This window comes from Lissotriton helveticus, chromosome 11, assembly GCF_964261635.1.
Source record: "Lissotriton helveticus chromosome 11, aLisHel1.1, whole genome shotgun sequence".
In the NCBI taxonomy this organism is placed as follows: domain Eukaryota; kingdom Metazoa; phylum Chordata; class Amphibia; order Caudata; family Salamandridae; genus Lissotriton; species Lissotriton helveticus.
In genome coordinates, this window is record NC_136072.1 from 3,606,982 (window position 1) to 3,632,004 (window position 25,023).

The 25,023-nt window shown below is 47.9% G+C and overlaps 1 protein-coding gene across 4 annotated transcripts in view; it reads right to left on the reverse strand.

Moving 5' to 3' along the window:
- Positions 1 to 25,023, reverse strand: part of OPA1 (OPA1 mitochondrial dynamin like GTPase) — a 253,853-nt gene that overhangs the window by 49,520 nt on the left and 179,310 nt on the right. For all 4 annotated transcript variants that reach the window (XM_078666567.1, XM_078666565.1, XM_078666566.1 and 1 more), the window contains 2 exons: positions 17,775 to 17,868; positions 8,567 to 8,677 (listed from right to left, as the gene is read on the reverse strand). In XM_078666567.1, the coding sequence (XP_078522693.1) occupies positions 8,567 to 8,677; positions 17,775 to 17,868 (205 nt within the window). The remainder of the gene's footprint in view (positions 1 to 8,566; positions 8,678 to 17,774; positions 17,869 to 25,023) is intronic.

A 25,023-nucleotide genomic window follows, 5' to 3' on the forward strand; every position in this document is an offset into this window, starting at 1 on the left:
AAACAATCTGGGGATGGAGCCGATGCCCATGCGCACTGTAGTCCAGGGGAGGAGCCACCTATCTCAGGATACTTCGAAGACTCTTCCAGGACAACAATGTGCGATCATCCGGACCCAACACTAGGCGGCGATCTAATGCTAAGATATTAATTTAGCAGCCCACATGCCTCGAACTCCTACTTAAACAACACATTTCTTCAAATGTTGCATCATACACAATGCCACGAATACCACCAACTGTTGGGTGTGTGGGATGATACCGGCTCACCAGAAAAAGGGAGGAACACCTTTTATTCCTCTGCCGTTTTCCCATAATGGTTCATGTCCAGCTTGGTATGCACTTTTGTTTGCTTCTGGAAAGCCTTCAGTAGGTGGGATTAACTTTCACCTCAATAAAGTATACTATCAAGATACAGATGGTTATCCTCAAGCTAAAGGGACTAAATGGGAATGGGAAGAGTATCAACCTGACAATATTTTGGCACCATATGTCTTTACAAACATGAGAAATATTAAGACCAGTGGACCTTTTGTAATTTGCGACCAGAGCTAAAGCAGATTTGTGTATAAGTAGTGTTGGGAGAATTCCAGTGGGACGGAGTGAATGTATTTTGACACGGACTATTGAAGGTGCTAATAACAGCAGTTTTACAGCCTCACACAATACTTATTTCTTGTGTGGAAATAAGGGATACTATCAACTACCTGTTGGGTGGTCAGGGATCTGCTATGTGTCCTTTCTGTTGCCCCCTGTGTTTTAGGCTCCTGCGTCATATCACCTCGACTTCAAATTGTACAATGACATTTCCAAGAACAGAAATAAGAGGACAATAAGTACTGATGAAGTGGATCAAACTGACACTGCTCTACAACAATATGTGGATTTTAACTTAGGACTGTTCTTCTTTGTGGGTGCTGCATTGAATAGCAGAAAGATAAGGTGATTGGTGACAGCTTCCACAACACGAGTCAATCAAACAGCTATGGCACTTGGGAACATTACAGAGGAACTGCAAATTGCAAGGATTGTAGCACTCCAAAACAGAAGAAAATAGTTACTCACCTGTACACTATAGTTCTCCAGTATTATCTTTCATAGATTCACATGCTTGTATCTTCCCCGTCGTCATGGTGGGAGTCTCACGGTAACAGAATGACCAAAGCAGTATCATAGAGAAGAGAAAACTACATGGATAAGCCCATAGGGCTTGAATTATTTGGTAACCAGACCTCCTCATTGTTTGGTCCAAAACTCAGCCAATCAGCACCACTGCCCTGACATCACACTCCCCAGCAGAACCTTCCTGCCTCAGATTTCCACCCCCAAGTGAGAGACATGGATGTGCCAGAGGAAACAGGTTCTTCCTGAGAAACAGGGAGGTGGGCGGGCGCATGTGAATCTATGAAAGATAATACTGGAGAACTATAGTGTACAGGTAAGTAACTATTTTCTTCTCCAGCATTGAATCTTTCATAGATTCACATGCTTGTATGAGAGTAGCAAGTAGTACCGGAAAAAAACGTTGGCGTTTCCAGGATAGAACCCCAAGAGTATGATTCTGCTGATAAAACCTGTGATGTCCAAATTTTTACTAACACCACCTGATAAATGGATAAATCCAAAATTACCTTTTAAATAACATAACTTGCATATAATTGAAACAAATGCGAATAAATTCACACATTGATCAAGAATATAGACATTAATAACTTCAACAAGAAACTAGGAAACTTGAAAGTACATGCACAGACTTATATACTGTATACAAAAGGAGCACTAATTAAAGAATACCTTATTGAAATAGTCGCCGCAGAACGTCTTGCCCCACTGCCGTGTCCTCCTTCCACGCAGTTTCCAGACAGTAGTGTCTAGTAAATGAATGTATACTCTTCCAAGTTGCTGCTCTGCAAATGTCTGGCAGCGACACCCCTGCAAACAAGGCCAAAGATGTCGCCATTTTTCTTGTGGAATGAGCTTGCACCCTGGATTGAAGCGGCTTTCCAGCTTTTTTGTGACACTTGACGATAGCAGACGTAATCCATCTGGAAATGCTCGATCTTGACAGTGGAAGTCCTTTCCTTTGCCCCTCAAAGGCAATAAACAATTGACTTGACTTCCTAAAGCTTTTTGATCTCTCGATATAGAACTTAAGACACCTTTTGATATCGAGAGAGCGCAGGGCCCTCTCCGCTTCCGATGAAGGATTTCCAAAGAAAGTAGGTAGAATAATTGGCTCATTAAGATGAAATATTGTAGGAACCTTAGGGATAAATTTGGGATTTGTCCATAGTATTACTCTGTCTTGTAGAAATTGAAGGAAAGGCTCTTCTATTGAGATGGCCTGGATCTCGCTAACTCTCCTCGCTGAAGTAAGAGCCAAGAGTAGTGCCTTCTTCCACGATATGAATTGGAGATCTATCTTATGTATTAGTTCGAATGGAGGTCTCATAAGCTGAGCTAACACTGTGTTGAGATGCCAGGGAATTGACGGTCTTTGAATTGGGGGAAATGCTCTAAAAAGTCCTTTGACAAATTCTTTAATTACTCTGAGACCAGAGTGATTGCCGATTTGGAACTCTCCTGTATCTTGATATTGCCGCCAAGTGTACCTTCAATGAGGCATGCGAGAGACCCGCTTTCGATAAGGACAGCAGGTGAGGCAAAATACGTTCCGGAGACACTGTGATCGGATGCAGCGTATTAGCAGCACAGCAATGGCAGAATCTTGTCCATTTTGCTGCGTACGTTTTGTTTGTGGACACAGCTCTAGATTGTGATAAGATTTCTTTGCAATCTTGAGGTATGTTCATGGTCTGAAATTCGCGCTCATGAGGTTCCATGCTGATAATTTCAGCGATGTTAAGCTTGGATGAAGGATTTGCCCGTTGCTCATTGATATCAGGTTCTGGAAAATCGGGAGCTGATTCCTGTCGCACACTGAGAGTTGCAGAAGCTCTGAAAACCAGGCTTGCCTCGGCCAGGCTGGCGCTATTAGAATTACATGGCATGACTCTGCCCTCATTTTGCAAAGTACCTTTGGAATCAATGGGAATGGAGGGAGCGCATAAGCAAACATTCCCGTACAATTCAGATGTAATGCATTTCCCAGCGATCCCTGTTGAGGGTATCTGGTTGCAAACTGTTCGCACTTTGTGTTGTCCCGGGTTGCGAACAAATCGAACGTTGGTGTGCCCCATCTTTGAAACACTCTGTATAGTTGAACCTGGTCCAATTCCCACTCGTGTGACACAGTTGCTGTGCGGCTTAGAACATCTGCCCTTGTGTTGTGAACACCCTGAATGTGTTGTACTTGAATTGAAATGTTGTGACGGATCAGCCATTTCCAAATGTTCTGTGCTAGCAAGGAAAGCATCTTCGATCTTGTTCCTCCTTGTTTCAAGAGATAGAACATTGTCGTCGTGCTGTCTGTCTTTATCAGCACTGCAGACCCCTGTATTCTGGGCAGAAAGGCTTGCAGACCTAAGAAAACCGCTTTCAGCTCCAGCATGTTTATGTGCAATTGTGCTTCCCACTCTGACCAGTGTCCCTGGATTTCCAGTTCCTGCAGATGCGCTCCCCAACCTTGCAGCGAAGCATCTGATGTCATCACATAACTGTGACTCTGAGGTTCGAAATCCAGGCCTTGACTCAAGTTTTCCCGAACCTTCCACCATGACATAGCCTTTTTCATCTGATGAGATATGACGATCCGATCTTCGAATGTACCTTTTGATTGAATCCACTCCTCGTCTAGGTGCTCCTGTAAAGGCCTCATCCGAAGACGGCAGTTTGGAACCAGTGGGATACAAGATGACATCATTCCCAACAAGGATTTGTATATTCTTACAGAAGTGCACTTTTTTGATTGAAGGGTGGAGGCCAATCAGACTATCTTTCTGATCCTTTCCTCTGATGGGTATGCCTTTGCCTCCTGAGTGCATAGCAATGCTCCCAGTAATTGAATGGTTAGTGACGGCACCAGCGACGACTTCTCCAAGTTGATCCGCAGACCCAACCGTTGAAACAGATTCATGCAGCATTGTAGCGACATCTTGTCTTTCCTGTATGATGGACCTACTATAAGCCAATCGTCCAGATATGGGTAAATCTGATGTCCTTGCAGCCTCAAGTGAGCTGCAACTGGGGCCATGTATTTCGTAAATACCCTTGGGGCCGATTTGAGGCCGAAGGGAAGCACTTTGAACTGAAAATGGCGACTCTCCACAACAAAGCGAAGATACTTCCTGTGTTTCTGATGGATGGGAATATGGAAATATGCATCCATGAGGTCTAATGAAGTCATGAAATCCTCTCTCTTCAGTAGAAGAATCTCCTGTAGAGAAAGCATTCGAAAGGGAATTTTCTTTATGTATTGATTTGTTCCTCAAGTCCATTACCTGTCTCCATTTTGTAGTTTGCTTTTTCTTTATTAGGAAGAAATGTGAATAAAAACCTTTTCCTCTCTGTTGAAAAGGCACTTCCTCTATAGCCCCCTTTTCTAGTAGCGAAAAAACCTCCTTCTGCAGCGCCGACTGATGTTGTTGCTGCCTGAATACTGGGGGATGATTTGGTGGTATTTGCGCAAACTCCAGGGTATGGCCCTTGCTTATTATATCCAAAACCCGTTTGTCTGATGTTATAGAAATCCAATTTTTCGAGAATAGAGATAGATAGTGGTCGTTGTCGAGGATTCGCCAAGCGGAGAGCGCCATTCTGAGATCATTGCCTCCTATTAGACTGTTGGTTCTTCCCTCGTGTGGAGGACCTGCCTCTGGACTGCTGATGAAACGAGGAATTGGAAGGTCTGAATTGCTGTCCGGAATTGTACTGACGATACCCCTGTTGGTTATAGGGCTGGTATCGATTAGATTGGTACGAAGATCTTTGATTAAATTGACCTCTAGTACCTCTTCTCCGAAAGGATTGAAATCTTCCTTGCTGAAGTGACCATAGCGCCCTCGCTGTGTCCGTATCAGCCTTAATGCCTTGCAAGGCCTCGTCTATGTGCTTTCCGAATAGATTCTCACCATCGAAAGCCATATCGATAATTTTTGCCTGCACTTCTGGTCTAAAAGAAGTCGCTTTCAGCCATCCTTGTCTTCTAAGTGATACAGCCCCTGCCATTTGTTGAAAAGCCATTGAGGAGACGTCCATGGCGACATCAATCGACTCTGAGGCCGCTTTCGCCCCATCTTGGAGAATAGCTGCCGCCTCTTCCTTTTTATCTTCTGGAAGCAAAGCCAAAAGTGGCGCTATATCTGACCACATTTGCCTGTTAAAGCGGCTGATTAGTGCCGTAGCATTGGCAGCTTTAATGGTAGACGCCGCCATAACTGCGAATCTTTTTCCAGCTCCGTCCATTCTCCTTCCTTCCTTATCCGGTGGAACCATAGAAGAGGAGACCGGATTTTTCGAATTTCTCTGCGCCGCCTGCGTCACCACCGATTCTGGGCGTGGATGCCCTATCAGACAGGCCGGGGAGGACTCTGGCGCACGGTATTTCTTTTCGATTCTAGGAACCGAAACCGAAATTGAAGCTGGCGTCTTCAAGATTTTCAGACCCTCATCCCAAATATGTTGAATAATTGGGATTGATCTTGTTGACTTTCTGGAGTCATCCTTAAAATCATATAGGAAACATTCAGTTTCCTGAACCGGCATCTCCAGATCAAATCGCTCAGCTGCTTTTTCCACGATATCGTGGAAACCTCCAATGTCCTGAGGAGGTGAGTAGGCGAAGGAGAAGGAGTTGTTGGTAACACATATTCATTCCATTCCTGTCCCCCTGTGGTGTCCTGTAGAATCTCACCTTCTTCAGGTTGATCATCCCCATCACTGTCGGTCAGATCATCTCTGATTGTAACCACAGGTGGCGATCGCAACTTTTGCGTCTGAGGCATAGACTGAGCAATTGGATCTTGCATTCGAGGTACTGTAGGCGTCGAGACCGGGGCATTAGCCTCGGGGAAACGACGATAGTAATCATTAAACATGAGTCTCAGATCCGTTACCAGTGATCCTGGTATCGAGACTGATTCCTCTCTTGCTTCCTCCTGCTGCTCCTCTTCATCATAGTCGCAAGGTTCCTGAAAAGATTCATATCTCGAAGATTTGGACTGAGGAGTATCATTAAAAGAAAAAACGTCCTCTTCATCCGTGTCTTGGCTCTTAATCTGAAGCTGAGAAGGACTATATGCCACTCCAGAAGCTTGCTCATCCTCAGAATCCTGCTCCAGTAATGTGGATGGAGGCAGAGAAGATATCTTTATCCACGCCGTAAATTCTGATGACTTCTTAATCGTCGACGAAATGATCTTATAGAGATCACCGTTTCCGACTGCAGAGATTTAAAAGCCTTTGCCGTTGACCCTATATTCATCGTCGACGGAGCTGTCGGCGACGGGGTCAAAGTCTACGGAATTACCGTAGACGAGGAGGTCGTCGTCGACGGCTTCGTCATCGATCCTGTCGTCGACGATGTGGTCGTCGACGAAGATTGCTTCGTCGACGGGGTAGGTGGTCTCGTCGACGACGATATGGATTTGGTCCCAGTCGTCGCCGTCGAAATGGTCATCGTCGACACTGTATTCGTCGACGGAGTCGTCGAGGGTTTCACCACCATCTTAACAGGAGACACCATAGAACTAGTCGACGGAGCAGAAGATGCCCCTTTAAGACTAGACGGCTTCTTCAAGGGAGGAGGAGGAAGAGATGACGCCTCCTTTCCATTCTTTTTACCCTTCTTAGGATCCACCACCTCCTCAGAATGAGAAGTTTTCCTCTTTTTGGGAGGCTGACTTGAGGATTCCTCACCAGAATCAGAATCTGAGGTGGCCTTCTTCTTTTGAAGCCACAACAGAAGGCGAGCTTCTCTATCCCGTAAGGTTTTGGCAGAGAAAGTTCTGCAGTATTTACAGTCCTTAGCAACATGCTTGGGATGAAGGCAGTATACGCAGTCCTTATGTGGGTCTTCAGAAAAAAGCTTAGCTTTCCCACAGGATCTGCAAGGCCTGAAAAGCCTCTTCTTTGAGCTTTCAGCCATTATAAGGTAAAAAGATATTTCACAATACCTTATATCCAGTAAGAATTCAGTTAGAAAGGTCAAAAGTTCACACTGGAACAAACAAACTGAGCAGAGCTCAGGGAGACTCCTTTCTCACACGAAGGCGGTTGGAAATCTGAGGCAGGAAGGTTCTGCTGGGGAGTGTGATGTCAGGGCAGTGGTGCTGATTGGCTGAGTTTTGGACCAAACAATGCGGAGGTTTGGTCACCAAATAATTCAGGCCCTATGGGCTTATCTATGCAGTTTTCTCTGCTCTATGATACTGCTTTGGTCATTCTGTTACCGTGAGACTCCCACCATGACGACAGGGAAGATACAAGCATGTGAATCTATGAAAGATTCAATACTGAAGAATGGTGCTTGATGTGATTTTGGCTGATCGAGGTGGTGCATGTCGCATCATCGGTAGCAGTTGCTGTGTGCTCATACCAGATCACTCACCATCAGTATATGATGCAATCTCAAAACTGCATAAGATTGCTGCAGAAATTCACACAGAGACTGGTACAAGGACATTTTCAAACTGGATATGGACACTCTTTGCTACTTGGGGCTGGAAGCTACTGACTATTCTATGTATACTGATGGCAATATTATTTACATGCTGTACTTGTATATAATGTGGTCCTATGCTTTGCTCCATGTGCATCACTGCTTGTACACCTGCCAAGAGAAATACTGCAGAAATAAAAGAACAACAAATGCCAAATAAAGAGATAATTGAGATTATGAGCATCAATGTACAGGATGCATATCTAGATTACCCCAGATGAACGACTGTCTTCAGCTAATGCTAAAAGGGGTCATCTGTTGTAATTTGGCAGCGATTAGGTTAGCATTAGCAGAAGCCATCCTGTATTTAGAGACTTTCTTGTCCGTTTTGTGGAATCCATTTTGTATTTGTCAGCCATTTTGTTTGCCATGTGCTACCATGTGCTCTGTCCTACCTTCTTGTTAACTGCTCTTGAAATCTGCCTAGAGACGAGATATATTTAGCCTTTTCTGCTTCGCACATACTCAGTTGAGCTTACAGCTGTCCTTGCAGCTGTCTCCAGTCTGTAACTGTCAGGATGTGTTCACCAGATTTAGCAACTGTTAGCTCCTCCCACTTGTTGACTGTGCATTTTCTGTACGACCTTATATGTACCTAAAACCAGCATTTTGTACTTGTACCGCCTTCATTTGAGCCCCTGTGTGGGTATAAAAGGACCAAGCTCCTTCCATTCAGTGTGCTACTTCATACATTACCGAAGGGTGTTGTGTGAATGTAGTTCCACCTCATGAGGTTTAATAAACTTTGAATTTTCTATTCCAGTTTCTGTGCCAACTTCTATTCTATGGTCTGAGGACTCTGTGCAGAGAAGGGAGAACCCCTAGCACTGGTAGGCCTTGCTGAGGCCCACTACCACAAGGGGGTCTGAAGGGGGCTCTCAGTCTGACGAGGCGTCCCTGCAGCAGCTGATCGCACACATTCAGTAAAGAGGAGAGAGGGTTTCACTCACTGAGGTCCTCCGCCAGCTGCACGCGCTTCCCGGTCAGTAAGTTCACCTTCTTGTCGCCGTCTTCAGCGAAGTCCTCCAGGACTTCCTTTACGTTCTTCTCCAGGCGCCTGACTGAGGGAAGCAGACAGCTCATAGTCACTCCTTCTGCAGGGTACATAGGTTTATGCTTATTTGCTTTTTAAGACAGCTTTTAGTAACCTGCTCGGAGAGCACGGTGTAGGAAAGCTCAACACTCATGTCATGTATTCCTCCGTCTTGTTCCTGGACAGACCATTCCCTAAAAGACACTTCCCTCTGCGAGTTTACAGCCCCAAGGTCAGTACACAAATAAAATGACATACACAATTGGAAATCTGAGATATATTTCAAAAGTGCCACATGATGCAACAAACATCAGTGCCTGATATTTGCCCCTTTAGGGAGGCTTTGGTTTCACAGAGGGCACAGAGACATCTGTGTGGCCCATCTGTACTAAGGTTCATATTCTGCCCTATGACCCCAAGCGGTGCTCCCTCGTTTGCATGAGTGTGCACGGTTTTACCAGACACAGATGCAAGGGCTAACATGCCACCAGGAGGCACCTGATTGTGTCTCCTTTGGATGGGCGCACTGTCAGGTCTTACCCTCAGAGTAACCCATTTGTAGAAACGTTGGCGATCCCAAGGCAGACGGGTGCCCTCAGCCACCACACACGCCTGGGGGGTTCCCTGCACCCTAGAAGACGAGCCCAGGTGCATGCCAGTGAAGGATGGAGCCGCAGTCCCAAAGCTAGACTCCTGTCTCACTGAAGCCCTCTCCCAGCACAGGCACAGGCAGCCAGAGGTCACCCCTGGGCAGCCAGAGGTCACTGTTGGGCAGCCAGAGGTCACCCCAGGGCAGCCAGAGGTCACCCCAGGGCAGCCAGAGGTCACCCCAGGGCAGCCAGAGGTCACCCCTGCGCACCCAGAGGTCACCCCTGCGCACCCAGAGGCCACCCCTGCGCATCCAGAGGTCACCCCTGCGCATCCAGAGGTCACCCCTGCGCATCCAGAGGTCACCCCTGCGCACCCAGAGGTCACCCCTGCGCACCCAGAGGTCACCCCTGCGCATCCAGAGGTCACCCCTGCGCATCCAGAGGTCACCCCTGCGCATCCAGAGGTCACCCCTGCGCATCCAGAGGTCACCCCTGCGCATCCAGGGAACACCCCTGCACATCCAGGGAACACCCCTGCACATCCAGAGGACACCCCATGCGCATCCAGAGGACTCCCCTGCGCTACAGAGGACACCCCTGCGCTACAGAGGACACCCCTGCGCATCCAGGGAACACCCCTGCACATCCAGAGGACACCCCTGCGCATCCAGAGGACACCCCTGCGCATCCAGAGGACACCCCTGCGCATCCATAGGACACCCCTGAACCCTGGGGCTGTGTGCTCAGCAGCAGCGCTGGTGTCTACTGAAGCCTAGACCCGCACAAGAACCCTGGGGCTGTGTGCTCAGCAGCAGTGGGGGTGTCTGAAGCCTAGACCCACCGTGAACCCTGGGGCTGTGTGCTCAGCAGCAGTGGGGGTGTCTGAAGCTTAGACCCCCGCCCTGAACCCTGGGGTTGTGTGCTCAGCAGCAGTGGGGGTGTCTGAAGCTTAGACCCCCGCCCTGAACCCTGGGGTTGTGTGCTCAGCAGCAGTGCTGGTGTCTGCTGAAGCCTAGACCCGCCCTGGACCCTGGGGCTGTGTGCTTAACTTTCCGGATCCAGTCTGATGCCTGGGGATTTTCAAAGGTAAGGAATCTATCACTAACGTGTCTGTTTCAGATCCCTTGGGGCTGTGTGCTTAACAGCAGTGGTGGTGTCTGCAAAAGCCTAGACCTGCCCTGAACCCTGGGGCTGTGTACTCAGCAGCAGTGTTGGTGTCTGCGGAAGCCTAGACGCCCTGAACCCTGGGGCTGTGTGCTCAGCAACAGTGCTGGTGTCTGCGGAAGCCTAGACGCCCTGAACCCTGGGGCTGTGTGCTCAGCAACAGTGCTGGTGTCTGCGGAAGCTTACACCTGACCTGCACCCTGGGGCTGTGTGATCAGCGTGCTCAGCAGCAGTGCTGGTGTCTGCTGAAGCCTAGACCCGCCCTGAAGCACAAGTTACTACTTGTGTAACGAAATACCTGTAAGATATTAGTTAGTGATAGATTCCTTACCTTAGAATATCCCCAGGCATCAGACTGGATCCGGAAAGTTTTTCGTCAGCAGTACCCATGCGCATCAGTAGGTGGCGTCATGCTGCTCTGCATCCGTCGCTGGCGTCTTAAGTGCCGAGATGACGTCAGTTCTATACACGACTTTCCGCGCCAGGAATGCAGAGCCATGCAAAAAACTGACCACTGGTGCCATGAAACTAGGGCCCTGAAAGGGATGACCTTAACCCTAGAAATCAGTTTGCAGAACGGGGAGGATGAGTGGGAGGAGGGTAAGGAATCTATAACTAACTAATGTCTCTTACAGATATATCGTTACACAAGTAGTAACTTGTGCATCTGAAAGAGACACGTTAGTGATAGATTTCTTACCTTAGAATAGATACCCCAGCAATACCAACCCCGGTGGTGGGTCTGCGAACAAGATTACTCCAGAAAGTCACGGAGAACAGAACGGCCAAAGAAGCAGTCTCTCCAGACCGGACTGTCAAGGCAGTAGTGTTTGGTAAACATGTACAGCGAGGCCCACGTAGCTGTCTGACAAATGTCCTTCAAGGGAACACCACGTCCCAAGGCAGTAGTGGCTGCAGTTGCCCTGGTCGAATGGGCACGCAGCCCCACAGGAGGCTCCTTCTTGGCCAAGGAGTAACAGCTTTGATGCACAGAACGACCCACCGGGAGATGGTCTGTTTGTGCACAGCCCGACCTTTTTTGGCCCCACATAGCCAACAAAGAGTTGGTCATCCACCGGGAACTGTTGAATGCGCTTCAGATAGAATGATAGCGCACATTTTGGGTCCAGACGGAGGAGCCTCTCTTCCTCTTTTGAAGGATGAGGAGGCGGAAAGAAGGTGGGCAAAGTGATGGTCTGCCCAATGTGGAAGGGCGTGACAACCTTTGGCACGAAAGAAGGACGGGTCCTTGAAACCACCTAGTCCGGATGAACAGAAAGGAAAGGAGGTTTGGAAGAAAGAGCCTGGAGCTCACTCACTCTTCTGGCAGAGGTGATAGCTACCAGGAAAACCGTATTTAAAGTGAGAAGACGTAAAGGACAATTATGAAGGGGCTCAAAGGGAGCGCACGTCAGATAAGTCAAGACAAGATTTAAGTCTCACTGAGGCACGGGAGGAAATGTGTGTTTAATGCCTTTGAGAAAACGGTTAACAACCGGAGACTTAAAAAGAGAAGGCTGATCTGGAAGCCGGAGAAAGGTGGAGATGGCCGAAAGATAACCTTTGATAGTGCCCAGAGCAGCCTGCTGGGCCAAGGATAAAATGAACAGAAGGACCTCAGAAAGAGGGGCAGAAAGGGGATCCACAGCCTTTGCGGTCTACCATGCCACAAATCTGTTCCACCTGCAGGCGTATACAGTGTTAGTGGAGGGACGCCTGGCTGCCAGAATGACATCACAGACTTCAGTCGGAAGATCAAAAGCTGTCAACTGTCGCCGCTCAATCTCCACACATGGATGTGGAGGCTGGACAGGTTCGGGTGGAGGACCGTCCCCTGCTGCTGCGACAGAAGATCCTCCCGAAGAGGCAGTCGGATAGGGGGATTGATCGCCATGTTGAGTAGCTCTGGATATCAGTATCTTCGTGCCCAATCCAGAGCCACAAGGATGACTTGGGCCTGGTCGCGCCGAATCTTCTTCAGCACTCTGGGCAGAAGTGGTATAGGCGGAAAGGCGTACAACAGACCGCAACTCCACTCGCGACGAAAAGCGTGGTCGAGCGAGTGCCGCCTTGGAAATTCCAACGTGCAGAACTGATGACATTGCACGTTCTCTTCAGTGTCGAATAGATCTAACCAAGGCTATCCCCACTGCTTAAAGAGACTTGCGCCGCGTCTGAGTTCAGGCGCCATTCGTAATCCATCAAGCACCGACGGCTGAGTTCGGCCGCCCTGGCGTTCAGAGAACCTGCCAGGTGTTGAACCACCTACATAATGCCTTGATGTTCCAGCCATGTCCAGAGGCGCAGAACCTCCTGACACAGGGTCCACGACCCCATCCCGTCCTGGTTGTTGCAATACCACATGGCAGTGGTGTTGTCCGTGAACACCTGCACTACACTTCCCCGGACAGAGGGAAGGAATGCCTTCAGTTCAAGTCGGATCGCCAAATCTCCAAAAGGTTGATATGGAGCCGGGATCCACCGGAGACCAGAGGCCTCTGATCTCCGCCTCTCCCAAGTGGCCTCCCCATCCCAGGAGGGACACATCTGTCAGCACTGTGTGCTCCGGTCGGGGAAGGGAGAGGGATCTGCCATGGACCCAATCGCGATTCGTGAGCCACCACTGCAATTAACGTGCAGTGCCCTCCGAGATCTGGACATGATCGGACAGGTTGCCCTGATGCTGCGCCCACTGGAACTTCAGGTCCCACTGCAGAGCCCGCATATGCCATCTGGCATGTTGCACCAGTAGAATGTAGGAGGCCTTCAAGCCCAGGAGCCAGAGGGTCATCCTGACTGAAACCCAGGATAGAGGCTGAAAGATCGGAATCATAGCCTGAATATCCCAGACTCGCTGCTCAGGAGGATAAACCCGAAACTGTGTGAAATCCAGAACCGCTTCGATGAAGGGGAGCTTCTAAGAGGGACTCAGGTGTGACTTCGGCACATTGATGGAGAACCCCAGCAAATGCAGGAGGTCGGCCGTGGTCTGAAGGTGGGTGACGACTGTCTGGAATGAGCCCGCCTTCAACAACCAGTCATCGAGGTAGGGAAGACTAACACCCCTGATCTGCGCAGATGAGCTGCGACCACCGCCATCACTTTGGTGAACACCCGAGGGGTGCTGGTAAGGCCGGAGGGGAGCACGGCAAACTGAAAATGCTCCTGGCCTACCATGAACCGCAGGTAACGCCGGAGGGCCGGCAGGAGGCGGATGTGAAAATATGCATCCTGCAAGTCCAACGCTACCATCCAGTCTCCAGGGTCGAGAGCAGCCAAGACCGGAGCCAGAATCAACATCTTGAACTTCTCCTTCCGGAGGAGGCGACTGACGTTCCTGAGGTCCAAAATGAGTTGTAGGCCCCCTTTGTCCTTCTTGGGGACCAGAAAATAGTGGGAATAACAACCACGTCCTACTTCTGGCCCAGGACCGCGCTTGATGGCCCCTTTGGCCAGGAGGGCCGTAACTTCCTGCTGGAGAAGCGTAAAGTGATCCCCGACATGCGGTGGAACGGAGGTGGCATGGCGGGGGGGGGGGGGGGGGGGGGCAATAGACTCGAAGGGGAGGGAGTAACTGCTTCGGACAATCTGCAGCACCTATCTGTCCGAAGTGACAGAACGCCAGCGGGGGAGGTGATTAAGAATCCTGCCGCCCAAAGGCTTGGGGTGCACCCCAAAGCGCGGACTAGGAAGGCTTTGAAGCGAATGCTGCAGGTGCGGAGGTGGATTGACTCGCCCGTTGACCCCCTGTGCCGCCACGGCGCCTCCACGCTCGCACGGATTTTGGTTCTGCGCAAGCTTCTGGCTGAACGAACGTGCGGGGGCGCCCCTTCCGTGGCCGCAAAAGGAACGAAAGGTAGACGTGGCCGGGCGTGTGGTGGAGAGACCCAAGGACATGGCCGTAGCCAGAGAGTCCTTGAAATGCTCCAGCTCACTGTCTGCCTTATCGCCAAACAGGCGAGTGTCATCAAAGGGCATGTTCAGAGGGAACTCTGGACATCTCCCAAAAACCCTGTGGACCGCAGCCAGGCATGGCGACGCAGGGCCACTGTTGTGGAGATTGCTCTCCCTAAAGAGTCAACGGTGTCCAGCTCACACTGAATGGCGAACTTAGCGGCATCCTTACCCTTGGCAACAGCTTGGAAAGGACAGCCCAAACCTCTTCGGGCACTGGGGCAGTGTCTGCGCCACCGTGTCCCACACCGCGTGAGAATAGCGGCCCAAAAGGCATGCAGTGTTGACTGACCGCAGCCCAGGCTGGCAGAGGAAAAGTACCTTTTTCCAAATTGCTCCAGCTTTTTCGATTCCTTACCCGAGGGGCGGTAGGGAACGCACTTTGGGAAGTGGAGACCTGAATGACCAGGCTCTCCGGAGTCGGATGATTAGTCAAAAAGGCAGGGTCACCCGGTGCAGGGCAAGGACGCCGGGCCACGTTCTTGTCCACAGGAACCCCCGTGGCTGGTCTAGACCAGGTGCCCATCAAAACATCCGTCAAGGCCTCATTGAATGGAAGCAGAGGTTCCGTAGGACTTGCTGCCGGCTGAAGCACTTCAGTAAGGAAGTTCGTTTTATGAGAGACAGTAGGCAGATCGAGGTCAAGGGCCTCAGGTGCTCTACGGAGGACCACAGAATAAGTGGCGCCTTCCAGCATGACAGCGAGAGTAGACATAAAACCCGGCTCAGAGGAGAGGTCAAGGCCACCTGCATCCTCAGATTCCTCTGCCCACTCATGTTCGGACTCTACCTGCCGTGCAAGAGGGTCTCCTGACCCCTCCCAGACATCCCCCTCCTCCACAGCCGGAGGCACAGGCAGCAGCGGCGGGGGAGGCACAAGGTAAACAAATGCTCCAACAGCGTCGGGAAAATTCGGTCAATGGAGGAGGTGGAATGAACGTAGGGAACAGAGCTGCCGGGGGCGCCAGGGCCACCCGCAGAGGGCCCTGGCAGAGGACTTTGCGGCGCCGGGGCCGAAGCCACCGGCGGCGAGCAAGGGCCCTCCATAGGGACCGCGGGGCCCGAAGGCACACCGGCGGGAGCCCTAGGCCTGAAAAGGCGATCCATGGCCACAAGAAACTCTTGCACCTGGCTCGGAGTCGCTGACGGACCCCGATAAGGTGGGTAGGCCGCGGGACTCCTAGGCTTCAACGGAGCTGCAGGGGAAGGAGCCCTGGTCCCCTCGTCCGCATCCGAAGACTGACGGGGGCATGTCGGAGAGCGAACATGCTTCTTCAAAATTTTCTTGTGACGTCTCTTACCCAATTCCGAGGGCGAAGACTTGGACCCCGAGGAGCGATGATGATGGCTCCGCGGACGGTCCCTTGAGCGACCCCTGGACATTGAATGGCGCGGAGACGACTGCCGGGCCTCCAGCAGCTTTCGGGACCGCTCCCGCAAAGCCTTCGGAGCAATGGCCAGACAGTCGGGACATGACCGAGAGTCATGGTCGCGGTCCAGACAGTAGAGACAAACGTCATGGGGGTCCGCTACCAACATTGTACGGCGACGGTCCCCACAGGATTTAAATACAGGCATCCCTACTTGGCACCAGGAGTCAAAGACTCAAAAAGAGGAGAGACAAAAGTCTCGAAAAAGTTAGTCAAACAGTGACTAGGGTACGTGCTCTAACCAGATCTGTGCTTGCTGGCGCGGAAAAAGAAAGAACTGAAGCCAGCATGCATGGGAGGCACCTAAGTAGTCTCCGTGACGTCATCTCAGCGCTTACGAAGCCAGCAATGGACGCGGAGCCGCACAACGCCACCTACCGACGCGCAGGGGTACTGCTGACTAAAAACTTTCCGGATCCAGTCTGATGCCTGGGGATATTCGAAGGTAAGGAATCTATCACTAACGTGTCTGTTTAAGATCCCTTGGGCTGTGTGCTTAACAGTAGTGGTGGTGTCTGCTGAAGCCTTGACCTGCCCTGAACCCTGGGGCTGTGTACTCAGCAGCAGTGCTGGTGTCTACTGAAGCCTAGACCCGCCCGGGAACCCTGGGGCTGTGTGCTTAGCACAAACGGCCCCTCCACCCCAAGGAATTAAGGCACCGCTCGGGGGTATGCTCTCAAAAACCCTTATGAAGGTAGAACACCTTTCACAAACCTGCAGTCACAGTACACCCCCTGACTGGGTCCCAGCAGATGGGTGGTAACTCCCAAAGCACAAACCTGGACACAGCAGCACATGTTCGGAACCTCTCGTTTCTAATCTGTGAAGCTCCCATACCACTGGAAGTGCGGGCTCTAATGTACTACCCTTGCGGTACCTTGAGCAAGCCAAAGGGGCACCTAGGGAAGGACTGTCAATGTTTACAGGAAAACAAGGCTCAGAAAAAGGTAAGTGTGGGAGAAAGAGGCTGAACCAAAGAATGTGGGCGAGCAAGGAGAAGAGAGAATTGAAGCCAGTGAGCGGGAGTGAACCCCAGGGAGGCCCGAGCCTGGTATCTGGCAGTAGTAACCCGCCCCATGGCCTCCACCCCACGGCCTTCGCACACGGCCTCCGCCCCACTGCCGACTCCGCCCCACGGCCTTCGCACAAGGCCTCCCCCCCACTGCCGACTCCGCCCCACGGCCTTCGCACACGGCCTCCGCCCCACTGCCGACTCCGCCCCACGGCCTTCGCACACGGCCTCCGCCCGACTGCCGACTCCGCCCCACGGCCTTCGCACACGGCCTCCGCCCCACTGCCGACCCCGCCCCACGGCCTTCGCACACGGCCTCCGCCCCACGGCCTTCGCACACGGCCTCCGCCCCACTGCCGACTCCACCCCACTGCCGACTCCACCCCACTGCCGACTCCACCCCACTGCCGACTCCACCCCACTGCCGACTCCACCCCACTGCCGACTCCAGTAAAGAAGCAGGGACTCTTCTCGACTTCAGTACACACTCCTTTCTGGCACTTGTAGGATTTAGGGCTACATCTGTGGCTTCTACACCGACTATGCCATGTAGAGAGAGGTTCAATCCAATCTGACATTATGCATCGTTAGGACCGCAAGTTCTGGGAACACAGCACTCACCTGTACGAGCTTCACTTTATCACAACCATCCCTTTGTGTCGATTTACTTTGCAAAATTAGTTATTTCAACAATTATTAACTCTGTGCCTTCTGTCTTCACACTTCCCCAAATCAAGTGTCCACCGCCACTAACTGTGGGACATGAAGCTGCCCAGATGAGGAATGAGCAAGGTTTCAGAACCCATCCTTGTCAAGACTGCATCACATTTTCATCACAATTCTTTAATTGCAAAATGTTACACAACAAATCCCTGTCCTAACCAATGGCAAGCAAGAAGTGAGGTTAAATTGAGAGTGGATTAAGTTACAAGTAGTGAATTCCCTGAAAGTATCTAGTGCTGCTTCAGGACTTACCTTCTGTGTTGGTGAGTTGCTGCCGCAGGGTGTTAGCAGTGATTGACAGCATACGCTGAATCCTCCAGAATAAGACCACATCATTGCATTCGAGCTGAAACAGAAAGAAGTGAGAGGAAACAGAGACAGTGAAGGATCGCACGGTTCACACCTGTAAAGATCCTCACACAACAGAAATGCACAACTCAAGTATGGGACTGCAAGAAAGCCCAGTCCAGGAAGAGAAGTATGAACGTGCAGGAGTGTATGTGGTATTCCTATGCGCGATTCTTGCCAATGACAGCAGAGTGTTGAGCAGGATCAAAGAGCATTTGTATTCAACCGAAGCTAGAAACATTATTTCTAACTATATTTTAAGAGCAGATAAAACATAAAAGCACACTCCTTGTTTTTATTTTAAGTCTTATTTTCAACAGCATAACTTGGAAGGACTGCAGTCAGATACTAGTAAAATATTAGAAAACAACAGTTTTCCTTCTTTACCTCCATCTTGTGAGCTGCAGGCTACCTGTGCCCCAGATTGCAGTGAGCAGAGTCCAGGAAGTGGTAAGGAGGCAGACTAGTGCTGGCTCTTCCCTAAAAAACGATTTTCCCTACCTGTGATTGCATCGTCTCTTCTTTTTTCAATTTCTTTAACTGTCTTTGCCTGTGGTTGTTACAGTTTAAAACTAGTTTTAACCTGCCGGTGATTGCATAATTTAGCACCTGTTTTTTGTTTAAACTTGTGGTTTATCCTGCCCGTGACTGCTTCCATTTAACCTGTGGAACTGTGGGATTTGCAGTCCAAACTCTGTCGTTTTTCCCTCTCAACCCCCGTGACTACCTGTTTTTCCCTCCAAATTTCTCCTTTGCTCTGAGCTAAGACCTGTATGTTAAGCAGTGCACCCCCAGCCACCATTTTGTGTTAACAAGTCAGTGAAACCCCCCCCCCGCCCACCCCCCAGCAACAGGGATATTCTACATCAGAGGGTGTTCTGAGACAGCAGTAATCTGTTCTGTGCCGTTTGAACTGTGTATAACACCTTGGCTGCGGCCGGAATTCTGCGCCGGGGCTGGACATTCCGATCGCGGGTGTGGTCATGGCGGCTCCCGGCCGTCATCAGCACACGCCCACCGCAGTGCTTAGTTTGTAAAAAAAAGAAGTGCAGGTGCTGAAAATGTTGCCAAGGAGGCCACAGCTCCCTTCTTCCTCCAGTGAGCACCACTTTCAATGCTCTCACTGCCTCAGTCTCTTTTCTAACATTGATCTGTTGTCTGTCCCCTACGTCTTTGCTCTAAGAGTCTATCTTCTAACCTCTCTCATTGTTTTCTATCATCTTTGTCACACCTGGTGTGTTACCTTATTCTCTGCATTTCTAATTTGCCCTCTATTCATTCTCGTCCCTGCCCTTTTTCCTCTTCACTTTTATCCACGCTCTGCTCTTCTAGCAGTCATTAGCTGTGTCTCCATTTTATCATTTGTCTGCTTTCTTTCCTCTGTCCTGTCCTCTACATCCTTTCATTCTATCTTCTCTCTTTTTAACGCTCTCTTCTTCGCATCATGGCTGCTTTCTTTTTGTTTCTGATTTGCTCTCCCTTTCTACTACTGAGCTCTATCTTATCTCTCTCCTCTGCTGTTGTTTCTTTCTCCTCTTTACTCCTGCTCTCTCTCTCATCTATAACACTGCTGCTGCCTGTGACCCCTGTCGTCAGCCTGTACATCTCCCTGCTATTTTGAACTCTGCGTTTTCCTGTTGTCTTTCCTAAAGAAGAGGAAGATGACATGTGTTTTACTTTCTTACCTACACCGAGTGCAAAAACAAAATGCACACCAAATGAAAATTATTTTTTGCAAATATTAATCAGTGCAGTATAACTGGGGTATTTGCAGAACAGGTAGCTGCTCGAGCACAGCAGGTGATGTCACTACTAGTTCTGCCTGTAATTAGTAGCTCCAAGGAAGGCGACGGCATTGGCATCCACTGCTCAGCTTGCTGTGACCCTGCCTGCTACAGCACAGGCATTGTCCCCAGCCGTAATGCTGCCAATGCCGGTAAGTATGGCCGTGGTGCCTACCGGACTCACTCACGCTCAGGAATTACCATGCTGAGGTGCAGCGCACAGATTCTACAGGTGACGCCATGGCGCACAAGAGTAGTGTTGGGCCACAGCCGCATCAAGCACGTTGAGGATAGCAACAATGCAGGGCTGCAAGATATGCTACTCTGGCTACACAGCAAATGGAAAGTCCACACTTCTTTCATTTATTCTTCCTCAAGAACACTCACTCCCAAGTTCCAAATGCGCTCTTGCAGCTTCCTTGACTCAACTCTGTCGTGAGCCAGCCCCCAGCTACAATTATCCAATGGGAGGCTTAGGCTCAGGCAGTGCCCTGGTGCAGCAGACTCGGAGAATAGAATGCAAGACATAGCTTGTCAATGACTTCTTGGATTTGAGATCGGCGAGATGACATCACTAACTTGGCGATACACAATCATGCATGGACAGGTGTATGCTGGCCGGTCTATGAACATTTACCAGCCAGAAACCATGCAATGTATGTTATTCTTTTTATTTTGAATTTGAAAAATTTATATTGAGACCACCACCTGCGGGGTCAGAAATTGTAGCCCCGGCCCTGTGAAAGAAGTGCAGGTGCTGAGCAACTAAAAGCACCTGCCCAAATTAAGCACTGGCACACCGTGACTCATGACGGCCGGGAGCCGGGATTAATAGGGACTGTGCACTTCCGTTTTTTGGCCAGGAGAGGGAGTAAAGTTTTATTTAAACAGTATTGTTAGAGGACAAGTTTGTTAAGCCCATACCTGCAGAAGTCCAAAGTGTGGATTGAGCCTGTCTGTCCCTAGGAGATTTCTGAATACAGCAGCAGCTTCCAACTCCTGGGCCAGCAAACCTTGTCTGAGGTCGCTGGGGCCTTATATAGTCTGCTTTTGTTTGTTTGGTACATGTGTGCACTGATTGGTGGCTGTATCTGGTGTTTCTATTGGATTAGGGTTAGTTTCCTCATTGGTTGGGTATTTAACTGTTCTGATTGGTTTCTGGGTCTGTGATTCAATCAATGTAAGGTTGGGGCTAGGGTTAGGATTTCTATTAGATGTAGGGACTAGGGCTTCCTGTGTTATTGGTTGTTGGGACTAGGGTGGGGCTAAGAGTAGGGTGAGTCTTTCTATTGGAAGTTTTTAACTTCTTTAAGATCGTTAAGTTTGCATTGCAATTTTGGTATGATAACAGATGAAATGATTCGAGACCAGATCATTGTACATGTGAAATGCAAAAAGATACAAGACAAACTGTGGGTTATGGGTGATCCCAATCTTACTGAAACGATTGCAATTGCAAAAGCACAAGAACAATCTGACTTATGGATGAAAACTATTAGAAATGATACAGAAAAGAAAGTCCCTGAAGAAGAAGTCTGCGTTATTAAGAATAGACAGGATAACAAATTTGTTGTTAACCAACCTTCTTCAAAATATGTGCCTTCCAGATCTAAAATTAATTTTACACAAAAGTCTAATGATTATAGTAATATGCAAGGAATGTGTTTTAGATGTGGAAACAAATCTCATTATGCTTCTTTTCCAGGTTGTCCAGCACTTAAAAAAGAATGCAATTTTTGTAAAAGAATTGGTCATTTTGGAAACATGTGTAGAGACAGACGTTTTCAAGTTCATAATAAGGGTTCTGTTTCTTCTGTAGCAGAAGCAAATGCAGATGCAATCTATAACGTTGAATCACATTCTAATGGTTTTGTGGTATCCATCATTGATGAACAGGCTTTGTTACACCTTAAAGCACCTGATTGCATTTTCAATATTTGTGGAAGTGAATTGTCTCTCATGGTGGATTCTGGTTCGCCTTGGACTATCATTACTCAGGAGTATTTTAACCAAATGTTAGCTAAGTCTTTAATGTTGAATGAAATGAATGAATCCGATATTTCTGCAAAGAATTTTTCAGGTACAAGAATTGACATTCTTGGTTTTTTTCAGGTAATGATTCAATTTAGAAATAGGAAAGCTGACATAAAATTGTACATTTCGCTCAAGGGTGTTAATGTTTTAGGATGGTTGGATCAGTGGAAATTAGGAATTCTGATTAATCCACGTGCTAAAGATCCCATTTCACTTTGTGATGACAGTCTTATGGGTACTGTTTCGTTTGTTGAACCATCCAATATTGTTACTACCTATGTTGAAAAGGCTGATAATCTAGTAAAATCTTTTAGTTCAGTGTTTTGTGAAAAATTTGGGAAACTCAAACATTTTTCACATAATATTGTTCTTAAAAGAAACCATACACCAGTTGTACAAAAGCTCAGAGGTGTACCTATCAACATCAGGGAAGAACTTAAAAGCATGTTAAAGGATTTGTTAGATGAGGGCATCATTGAACCAATTGAGTCTTCCGAGTGGGTTTCGCCCATAGTTTTGGTAAGAAAACCGGATCAAAAATTAAGGCTATGTGTAGATCTAAGAGCACTGAATGCCAACATTGTAATTGACGGTCATCCTTTACCCAATATAAATGAGCTGGTGTCAATGTTAGGAGGGGCAAAAATATTTTCAACATTAGATTTAAGATCAGCTTATCACCAGATTCCGTTAACAGAAACTTCTAGGAAACTCACAGCATTCATAACACCTCAAGGTTTATTCCAATATGTACGTATGCCGTTTGGTTTAGCATCAGCTGCATCCGTTTTCCAAAGGACAATGTTCCATATTTTCAGAGATTTGGATGTATTTGTCAAATGCTTTCAGGACGACATCCTAGTCTTTTCAAAAAATGTGAATGAACATGAAACACATTTACAAGAGGTTTGCAGAAGATTAGAGTCAAATGGGCTTACACTTAAGGCACATAAGTGTAAGTTATTTCAGGAGTCTGTAGAGTATTTAGGACACACATTATCGGGTGAGGGTGTTGTTCCTAAAAAGTCAAATGTTGATGCTATTGTCAAAGCTCCTGCCCCAATAAATAAGGATCAGTTGTTGTCATTTGCTGGTATGTGCGAATATTACAGCAAATTTGTAGTAAACTTTGCAACTAAGATGGAACCTCTGAGAAAATTATTGAGGCAAGGTGAAGAATTTGAATAGTCTACTACACAACAACAAGCTTTTGAAACAATCAAAAATGACATTATAAGTTCACCTACCCTTAAGCCGTTCCGCATAAACAAGGAATGTATAATTACAGTCGATGCAAGTTTGTATGGATTGGGCAGTGTTTTATCGCAGAAAGAAGGTGACAATGAGTGGGTTGTAGCGTTTGCATCCAGAACACTCAATGAGTGTGAGAGAAAATATGCAGTGATAGAAAGGGAACTTCTCGCTTGTGTCTGGGCAATTGAGCATTTCAGACTGTATGTTTGGGGCTCAAAATTCGTTCTTAGGACAGACCACAAACCATTGGTCAACATTTTATCAGTTGGTGGTGGATGGAATTCAACAGCCAGGATAGCCAGACTTTCATCTAGGTTACAAGAATATAATTTTGTCACTTGTTATGTACCTGGTAAAAAGAACGTTATGGCTGACTGTTTATCGCGTTTACCGTGTGAACAAGATGTAGTGGGCACTTTACAGGAAGGGGATTTTGTGGTTACTGTTCAGGATGTTTTACAGGATTCTTTTCAGGATATTTCTGAATCGTTGTGGTTAGAGTGTGTACAGAAGGATGATAAATGGGAGGAGCTTAAAGGTTATATCAATGGGGGATGGCCTAGTAAGGATAAAATTAGAGCAGAACTTTTGCCTTTCTATAATGTGGAAGAGGAATTGGAATTGGAGTCTGGTTTTATTTTTAAGTCTGGCAAGTGTGTTCCTCCAGAAGGAATGCAGGATGTCATACTTAAGGTGGCACACAGGACTCATCCCGGCATTTCATCTATGAAAAGATTAGTCAGGTCATATTTTTGGTGGCCTGGGGTTGACAGATTCATTGATAGAATGTCAGAGAATGTCAGGATTGTGCATCCAGTGACAGGATGATGAAAACCATTACTCCACCTCTCAAAGTGGTTAAGTGGCCATTGGAACCGTGGGAAAAGGTTGCATTTAATATTTCTGATCCTTTTCACATGTTGCCAGAATCTTCAAAGTATGCTTTGGTCATAATAGACTACCATTCCAAGTGGCCAGAAGTTAAATTTGTACCCAAAGCTTCTACAGAAGCTGTGATTGGATTTTTCAAGGACATTTTTACTAGAGAAGGCTGTCCCTCGGTAATGGTATCTGACAATGGGGTACAATTGACTTCGGTGGAAATGTCTACTTTTCTTAAAGAATGTAATATTGTCCACAGATTAACATCTTTATACGAACCACATGAGAATGGGCAAGTTGAGAGATTTAATCGAGTGTTGAAGAATTTTATTGTGGAATCTGTCAAACATGGAAAAGATTGGGTAAGTGCTTTACGAGAAAGGTTGTGGACTTATCGTATCACGCCCCACTCTACTACAGAGGTGAGTCCTTTTAAACTTCTTGGTGGTTAAAAGAAAAGTATAGCAAGGTTTCTTTGGATGATAAGGAAAATCTTATTGAGGTGGCTAAACGTGTAGAAAGTAAACAGTTGAAAACTAAATCATGGTATGACAAGAAATGGAATACCAAACGACTATTTTTTCAAGTAGGTGAGTGGGTCAGGATTCTTAAACCTGGTCTTTTGCCCAAAGGATCCAGCAAATTTAGTGATCCAATTGAGATTAAAAAGGTGTTTACCAACAGTGTCATGACCCAAGACGGTAGGATTTGGAATATGGGTAGGTTAGCCAAATGTTCTAAGCCTTATAATATTCACAATAGTTTGGCTGATGAACATGTTGATGCAGACACAGAAGATTCTATAGCTCATAGAGTCAAGGGTGCAAAACGGGTTGTCAACTTGCCTAAAAGATTTTCTGACTGAATGTAATATTGTATTTTTATTTTGTTAACACTGTACATATTTTTTTCTTCTCTTTTCTTCTTTTGTTTTGAAAAGGGAAGATGTTGTATTCTCATTTCATGTTGTATCTCTTTAACCACTTGGATGCTAAGGTACATCCACCTCTTCCCATTGACTTTCCATTGAAATCAATGGAAACTCCATGACGAGTTACCCTTGTCATTAGCACTGAAGGGGTTAATTGGCTTGGTTATTGTCGCATGCCACTGCATGCGACATGTTTTCTTTCAACAGGGTTCTGGATTCCACATGTTAGTGGAACTGATATGTTGCTGTTGGGGGAATCAGTTGTAGC